Source organism: Corapipo altera, unplaced genomic scaffold (assembly GCF_003945725.1).
Source record: "Corapipo altera isolate COAL_440 unplaced genomic scaffold, ASM394572v1 64, whole genome shotgun sequence".
NCBI classification, from domain to species: domain Eukaryota; kingdom Metazoa; phylum Chordata; class Aves; order Passeriformes; family Pipridae; genus Corapipo; species Corapipo altera.
This window is the reverse complement of record NW_020884893.1, coordinates 11577729-11586132: the sequence shown is the minus strand read 5'-3', so window position 1 is coordinate 11586132 and position 8404 is coordinate 11577729. Positions and strand designations below refer to the sequence as shown.

The following is an 8404-nucleotide window of genomic DNA, read 5'->3' as shown; positions in this document are numbered from 1 at the left end:
GGCACCAGGGATTAGTGGCTTCCAGGGCACAGCTCTGGGGGGTTATTTCATAAGCAGTAAGAGAAGGGGAAATCTGTCACGTAAGTGCAGAGATACACAGGAGGTGCTTCTGGCTGTGAGATGAGCCTGTTTAGGAATTGCCAGTCTGGTTCCCACTCTGCCCATGGTCAGGTTAACCAGTCAAGGAGAAGAATCAGTACTGGGAGCTACAGGGCAAACAGGCTCTGCCTCTTGCTGGAGACTGAGCTCCGGGGTTACTGTGCTGGGACCAGAACAATGCAGAAACACATGATTGCTGGGCTAAGGCATCCACAATGAGCAGCCAACACATCATGCTGGGCAGGAGGCCATAGACCAAAGTTTATAAAGCTTTATTAAACATTTTGAACAGCTGTGCAATGAACAAACAATACTCTGGAAGTTTCACAACCTCATAGCTTGAACTGCCTCAGGACAGCAACAGCCACTTCTGCTGTTCTCCAGCAGGAGACTGAAGGAAAGACAAACAGAGGGCAAAGGGGAGGGACACCTTTAAAGTTTAGAGACAAGTGTTTTGTGTCAACCTCTATGGCTTCTCACAAACCAACCTCTGCCCCACGCTTTAGGCTTGACCCACCACCACCTCAGCTGCTTGACATCCTTCTGCCAGAGAAGCTGGAGATATCAGGTGTTTTTCCAGCCTCAGCACTTCTCCAGTCAGTAGCACCCGCACCTTCTGTCACCTCTAGCCCAAAAACACTAACACTGAAAATGGTTGAAGCACTTACTGCTTCAAGCCATGCCTCCACCTCAGGACCCTCTCCTGCCCTGCCCACACCTGGACTTCTGGGCTAGCACAGGTTTTGTAGGGTGAAGTTCACAGTGGCTTCTAAAACCCCGTGTCTTACAGCACACCGGTTCTTTATCCCAACAGTCAATACCTTGGTAAACCCTGGACATCTAGGAGGAGGGGAAGAGAGAGTCTCTGCTGCCTGTGAGGCTTTATAAAAGCAGCAGCATAACTGAGGCTTTCAGGCTGGGATCATCTCAGAGCATATGGAGTTCAGAAAGCACTTGGGCAGTGCACACATCTCTTTGGCAGGCTGAGCAGGAGGAGGTGACTCAACTGCCTCTGGCCCCAGCAGCTTTTGGCCAAGTGCATCTGTGAGCTGTAGCATTTGCCCTTGATCAGCAAAGTGGAAAGGTGGCTCCCCACAGAGAGAGACTGAGAGAATCTTGTAGCTACTCGAGCAGGATCAGAGGGCCGAGAGCCCTGAGTTAGACCAGCGTGGCCTAATGCAGACCAGTGACACAACTCCACCACTGCCACCAGGGGCCAGTGGCTCGGGCCTTCAGCAGTTCTCTGTTGGGAGGGCTGGTGTCTGTTCCCGGTGATACGGGAAGGAAAAAAACCCACTTCTGCTTCTAAAAAAGCAGGTGGTGCTGCCAGAGTTCACACAGTAAACGAGTCGAATTTCACAGGCAGAGTGGGAGGAACCTGCCACTCTAGTCCACGCACAGTTACAGGAAACAGGCTGTCCTTATTCCAGTCCCATACCTAACACCCCCCTCCTCCCCAGCCCCACCCCCTATTTAAAAGCCAAACAAGAGCCCTCAGCAGACTGGAAGGTTATGGTTTTCTAGGTGCCCACTATGCTGGGATCGTGAGCTGATTCCGGCAACTGGGATCCTGTGCAGTGATACAAGAAGCAGTTCCCCCAGCAACTGTAGCAGATGAGGAATAGAGCTGCCAGGAAGACCAAGGCACAAATCGTGCAAGGTTTCCGTTCCAGGAGAAAACTGAGCAGGTAGAATCCCATGAACATTGAGTGACTGAACCACAAGGCTGGGTTGAGGGGCTTGGGTATGAGCAGGACAGGGAGCAACCACTGCAGGCAGTACATTGTGGCTGGCTGGGGTCTCGTGGCAGCAGCAGTCAGATGTGCTCCAGAACAGTCTCCAGCAACTCCTCTGGTGGGCAGGCTGTCTGCAGGGAGGGAAAAATGTCAGACTGTCAGAGAAACACAGCAAAAAAAAAAAATCAACTGACGTTCTCATACAGCTTCATTTACTCCCAAGCATCATATGCTGATGTTTGACCTCCCAGTACTAAATTCTGGTGTGTCTTGGAGCTGGTGGAAAGTTTCCTGCTTTCTGAACCACTCAGCTGGGGACAGGATTAGCTATTGCTGGTGTAGAAGCGTCTCCTGTGTGCTCTGTTTTTCAGGCTTTTACCCAGACTAACAATCGTGAGACCCTTTTAGCACAGTGCAGGAACAGAAAGGGAGAAGGGGAAATGAAAAGGCAAACAAGCTGCCACAGGCTTCCTATGCACATATTTACCCAAGGCCATCCAAAGACCTGAGTGACAGTAAAAAGAAAGGCAACTGAGGGGTAAAGGACTGGGTGCCACAGAGAAGTGTTAAGGAAGCATTGGTGTAGGAAGTGTCTAGGAATTGTTTAGCACACAGACTGCTTCCTCCCAGGCACAGATAATAGTCTTCCAGCAGGACAGCACAGCAGTCCAGCTACACGTGTAGCCACCCAGGAAAGCCCTGGCAGTGTCCAGGCTGTGAAACAAAGGGGGGAACAGTCCCTGCTTAAGGATTTATAATCCTCGCCAAACAGCTGAAGTCAGATAAGACAAAGTATGTGAATAGATCAAAGAGGGGATAGGCTCAAAATGGCAATTTCCATAAGTGCTGTAAACACAGGATTTCCTCACTTGGATTATTATAAAACCCTGTGGAAAAAGTGAGCTTTAAGGGCTTTCCTAAGCAGGGATGGCAGCACACTACAAGTCCAGAAAACCTGCTCCTACCTCTAGCAATCACCTCAACTACACTAAGCATGTGGGTTTGTTTTTCCTTCCGAAGCAGTGCAAACATCTTCAAGAATTTCAGATGGCTTTAAAAACAATAAATGCTTTACATGTATGTTTACAGGTCCTGAACTGTTGGAAGGGGGCAGTAGAGTGGAGCTCAGCAGTCTGGGATAGCAATAGCAGGGCAGGCTAGAAGGTATCAGTATGGTTGGGAGGGACTAACTGAAGTTATCCTTCAGTTTGTGCAGTAAACCCGTGAGAAGAGGGTACTCCTACCTTATCGCCCCAAAAAGGGGAAAAACCCCGCAGGGGAATGGTGGAAAAGGGAAGAGCCTGGGAAGCATGTTCTTCCCTGCTATCCTATAACACTTTATGATGACAGGAAGCAACACTGAAGGAAGCAGCTGCCAGCCAGGGCAGAGAAAGTCAGGCAAGAGGACAGCCTTGCAGGATGACATGGCCTCACCCCCACTAAGGGGAGTCTGGTCAGGACAGCTCCTGGCAGCAATCCTTTTATCTGCAAATACTCAGTGGGGCACTGCTCTGTCAGAAGGATGAAGGGCTGAGCCCAGCCAGTCAGGATTACAGCTTGGGGGTGGGAAGGTTAGTAGGATGAAGGAGTGAGAAGGTAAACAAACAGCACATTCCACTGGCTCCTGTTGGCAGGAGAAGGGATTTCCTGGCAAAGGGAGGGAGAATGAGGGATTGCACAGAAAAGCCAAGAGAAAACCACACATGGTTCTCTTCCAGAAGAACACTGAGGTCAGACTGGGCTCTGCTGTCAGCAGCAGGAAGGACTTTGCCATCGCCATGTGCTGAGCAGCAGGAACTATTTTATTTTAATGGCAGCAAGAGAATACAGGCCAACACCCCCACCAGCACAAACAGATTATTTGGGGGAGGTATGTTGTGCTGCTGCTCCTGCAGGAGAGTGTTCTCCAGCAAAAAAAGGGCAGCTAAAATTCAGTTAGTAAAACCAAACTGCAGCTCAGCAACCAAAGAGTTCTTTTACATTGCAATATAGATAAAGCAAATCACAGGAATAAAGCTCCCCATTTTAGTCCTGTTTTATGCAGGTCATTCACTTGCATCTTTAAGGGCAAGTCTAGTCCCAAGCCTTTTTCTCCATCTATAAGCTAGAAATAGCAATTACTTATTTCACACCAAAACATGCTGTCTGCTGGACTTTGTGAATTGCTCCCATGTTTCTGGAGTAAACACACTGCAGAAGGATTGGAGAACTTTTTTTTTTCCAAGGGGAAGAATGGACAGAAAAGATTTAACAACAAATATTTGAATGGGAAAGTAATTAAACCCCACCACTTGACTTTTTAGTTCATATTGCACTGAATGCAACAAAGTTGTACCAAATCATTGATCTGCAGCCACCTTAATCCTCCTGAAATGTTCCCTCCTTGAAGTTTCCTGCAATCTTTTCCTCCCAAGTGCTCCAAATGTTGAGCACTAAAAACCACTGCATAAACATCATGTCATGTTTTTTCTAGATCCAGCCTTAAGTTGCCTCAGCTTGACTCCCAGGGCAGTCTGTGTCACCTCTTCTTGAAGCTCCAGTTTCCATTGTCTACAGGCAATTGCTTTAGGCTTTCTGTCTCCAGAGCAAAGAAATGGGTAAAAAACCCCTAAGACAATGTTTTTGTCAGAGTAGCACAAAGCTGGAACGAAGCTCTAGAATCTTTTAGAACTAATGGCATAAATCTCTCAGCTTAGAAAGGGTCATGTGTCACTATTGAGCCTTTAGCCCCCAAACTGTACAACTGACCACAGTCTGAAAATAATTATAATTCATTTCATGGTCTGGTGTCCTTGCTCCTACAATGCTCTTCACAATAACATTCTAAACACCAAGTTGATTTTAAGCATCTAAGCTTTACCTAAGCACTTCTTACAAACACAAAGCCATCTCAGAACAAGTTACCCATTTTTAAATATTAGTGTTTCCTGCAAGAGCTAGTTGCTTGTAGCAATAAATGCAGCCACTCAGCAGAATAAAGAACCATTTAATAGGGGTTATTTTTACTATGAAGTTTCAGTGCCAATGCCCTTCAACCTGGAAACCTCATGGATTTTTGACAAATGCAGATATCTGAACAGTTGCTCTTTGTATCTGTAGTCAGTTTGCTTGTATTTTCACATGCCCCTGTGCTATCCACCAGTTAAAGGCTGAGGACTCTTTGCTGTATCCCACAGCTGATCCTAGATAAATTACCTACTATTGGAGACTTCTGTAGCTCTGTCTTCGTCAAGGGACTTTCCACTAGTAAGATACGTGCTCTTCACTAGAGATTTCTTTGTACAGCTGGCAATGAGACTGAGTTTTCTTTCCACACTATTGATCAAGGAGAAACAGTGTCTCTGGTTATCAACTCTTTACTGAGCAGGGAACTCTCTCGTTGGTGCCCAGGACAGGCAAATCCTTCTGGAAGCCACAACAATGTTCAGTTTTGCCTGGATTCTCAAGCAAGGTGAAACCTGCAAATGAAAGATTCCTACCTTATTGTCTTTGTCCCCTGCTCACGATCTAAGCCAAAGATAACCACGTCTCAGAGCAAATAATCACCTGTCACCCAACAGCACTGGTTTCACAACTGCATCCTGCTTTTCCTCAACCAGTTGCTCTTGTTCTCCCCTGCCTGACTCACCTCTCCTCAGCCAGCCCCATGTCCTGCTCTCCTCTCCTCCTCAAATCATCTGACTTGGTGCCCACTCGTGTTTACCCGAGGGCTCCTTTCCACCACACCACCTTTGCCTCCTCTCACCCCTCTGCAGCTCTTGGAGCCACTGGAACTCCCTTCAGCCCCCTGGGCAGCAGAGCCCGTGATGCTCCCGCTGCTCCTCCCACAGCCATCGGCTCCCTCTGATCTGCACGTGCTGCCGGAGCCTCTTCCCTGCCAGTTCCTGCAGGCAGAGGAGCAGCCTGGGGAGGTTCCCTGTGCACCTCACTACTAATCAGACACCAATACTTTTCCACACGCTTATTAAGTGGCTTCCATCGTGTTCCCAGCCCTTCCCTCTGTCATCTTCCTTCCCAAGACTATTCAAAACCAGCTGGTCCTACTGGCGCATGTTTGCTGGGAGGATTTTGGAATTCCAGTGAGAGGGCAGTGGCACACCTTTCCCAGCCAGAAACAAACTTTCAATTCTGGCAAGTCTAGAGTGAGTAGCACAGTTCAAGCCTGTACTGTCTTCAAATTGATCAGTCACATTCTGGAATAAATCCATCTGAGGAGCGAGTGAGCTGTTCCTCCACATTGTACAAGCCAATTCACCAATTAGGATGTCAAGAGGTGTTCCTACACCACAGGTTTGACACATCAGTATGCCAATACCAAGTCTGTACCTTTCTCAAGAATGTTTTAATTCCTTAACAGTCCATTTACCCTGACAGGGGAGAATAATCAGCTGGCTTTCCCTAAGCACTTCAAAGGGAAGCTTGTTCAGACCTTACTAAGGCAGCCTTTAAGCCAGTACTGTCTGGATGGAACCTCCCCAGTAGATGCTACAGTCATCCAGACTGGCAGCTGAGAGGTTTGCAATAAAACACTGAGTAACCTTATTATTGGGACACGCTGGTGCCATTCTCCCCCTTTCCAAAAAGCTGAAGTTTCTGCTGGGGAATGAAAAGATACATTGGTTAGATAAAAATCTGTCAGGTTATACAGTGCACGTAAACTTAAGCATAAGCCTCAGGTACTTGCACTGTTTCTTACCTATGAGGCTCACCTGTAGTACAGATCTCTTAAAATTGTTTTGATCCAAACCCCTGTCACAGCCCTTAACTGTGCTTCTCACTGCCAGCACATGTTCAAAACCAACTCCAGTACCACAGAGCACCCAAAGCAGCTGCTAAAAAATACACAACTCCCAGAGCACTGGGGCCATAAGAGAGGTGAAGAGCTATCAAGTGACGAGTTTGAGGAGTTCAGCTAAGAACAGTAACAGGAGAGCAGCGTCCCAGATGCCAACCCTCTGTCGTATACCCAAGAACCACGACTGTTCGAACTCTCAGACCTATTTGCAATATCAGGGATTAACTTCTTCAGGGCTTTTTTTAGCCTTGCTGCTATTTTTTCAATTTTTATTTAAAGCTTTATCTGCTGGTATGACTCAGCTGGAAAGAGTGAGTCTAAAATTTCTGGCAAAGGTCTTACCCCAGTCTTGGATAAGTTCGTGCCTTGAACACTTGATGCAGACTAAGTGGTGCAATATAATTGCAAGCAGTTTCCAAAAGAGCAACAAATCCTTGACTAACCAAGCCTCGGGCTTACAGAGTGCTTTGACTTCTCAAGGTAGAGACAAGCCAAAGCAACTCACATTGTTAAAAGTGAGGGTCTCTGCTGAGCCACTCTTTTCATCACTTCCGTAGCTGCCCTCCGAAGTTTGTTACTTGGGGGGGGCTGGATCATGATGTGTGCTTCTCTCCACAAAAGGTAGAGAAGTGATCCAAACTAAAACTAATTGTTTTCTGGAGAACTTGGACTGAGCCTGGAATTCACCAGGAATCACCGAAGCAGAAGCTTGAGTCAGTCAGCTCTGTGGTGGGATGTCAACACTCATAGCTGTCATCTGATGTACTGCTAGTTTCATTTGTACTAATTTATTAATTCTCATGGTCCTCATTCCTGCCTTTTGCCTTTGTTTAACATCCAGAGATCAGGAATTCCAGGCCCATTCCTTTAAAAAAAAAAAAAAAAAAGTTTTCATTTGGATCCCTTCTCTAAGTTTTGTGCCTTCAATAGGCTTCAGAGGCCTGAATTTTGCCCGATAAAGGCCAGTTTTTTGTGTCTCTGGTAGAGAGGCAAAAATGCAGTTTGGGCAAGGGGTTATGAGAAGTTATCACATATAGGTTGGAAAGACAAAAGTTATTCAACTATAACAGTATTTGCAAGATCCATTGTAATGTTTCAGTACGGAAACACGGAAGAGTTCAGTGTGCTGTTGGACTGCATTTAAGAGCTTGTTTTCCCTCCTCTCTTGCACTTGCACGTTTGGGATGTCATGAGCAATGTTCTTATGACAGAACAGGCTGTAAACCCGCCCTGCACCTGGCTGCGAGCATTGTGTAGGGTCTGCAGTGCTGTGCTCAGAGAACATCACAGAACATCCCGCGTTAGGAGGGACCCACCAGGACCACCCAAGCCCAGCTGCTGCCTCCGCTGTCCGAGCGTTGTGTTACCCCGGGGAGGAACGGGCCCGGCGCTAACGAGAGCTCCGAGCCGTAACCGCCCCAGAGCGGAGGGACAGCGGGGAGGGCGCGGGCAACGCCGTTCTGTCCGTGCTGGCAACAACCTCGCGGTCGGCTGGAGCCTCCTCCGCACCCCGCAGCCGGGAAACCTTCCCCCGTTCTCCCCCGGCCCCCGCCGTTCCCGCGGTCACCCCCGCTCCGGCACAGCCCGGTGGGGTCCCGGCACAGCCCGGCGGGGTCCCGCCCCGCGCCCCCCGGCCCGTACTCACGGCGCGGAGCCGCCGCCTCACGCCGCCATCCCGGGGCCGCCCCGAGCGGGGAGGGAGAGGCCGCCCGGGAGCGGGGGACACCGCCGCCCGCGCCGGCAGGCCCCGCAGGCCCCGGCCGGCCGCCCGCCT

General features: G+C 48.7%; 2 protein-coding genes across 2 annotated transcripts in view; both read right to left on the bottom strand.

Moving 5' to 3' along the window:
* Positions 1-333: 333 nt before the first annotated feature.
* Positions 334-8385, bottom strand: BLCAP (BLCAP, apoptosis inducing factor). Its single transcript, XM_027646068.1, has 2 exons — positions 8276-8385; positions 334-1966 (listed from the first exon to the last, which is right to left on the bottom strand). Exon 2 carries the CDS (start codon positions 1881-1883, stop codon positions 1620-1622), a length of 264 nt encoding a protein of 87 aa, XP_027501869.1. The 5' UTR covers positions 1884-1966; positions 8276-8385; the 3' UTR covers positions 334-1619.
* The window catches only part of PIGT (phosphatidylinositol glycan anchor biosynthesis class T), an 11674-nt gene continuing 7586 nt past the window's right edge, over positions 4317-8404 (bottom strand). The window contains exon 7 of the mRNA XM_027646089.1: positions 4317-4369. Within this exon, the coding sequence (XP_027501890.1) occupies positions 4317-4369 (53 nt within the window). The remainder of the gene's footprint in view (positions 4370-8404) is intronic.

Bases quoted from the DNA above. Each gene is read 5' to 3' on its own strand.
- BLCAP (XM_027646068.1), bottom strand. From the start codon at position 1,883: ATGTACTGCCTGCAGTGGTTGCTCCCTGTCCTGCTCATACCCAAGCCC.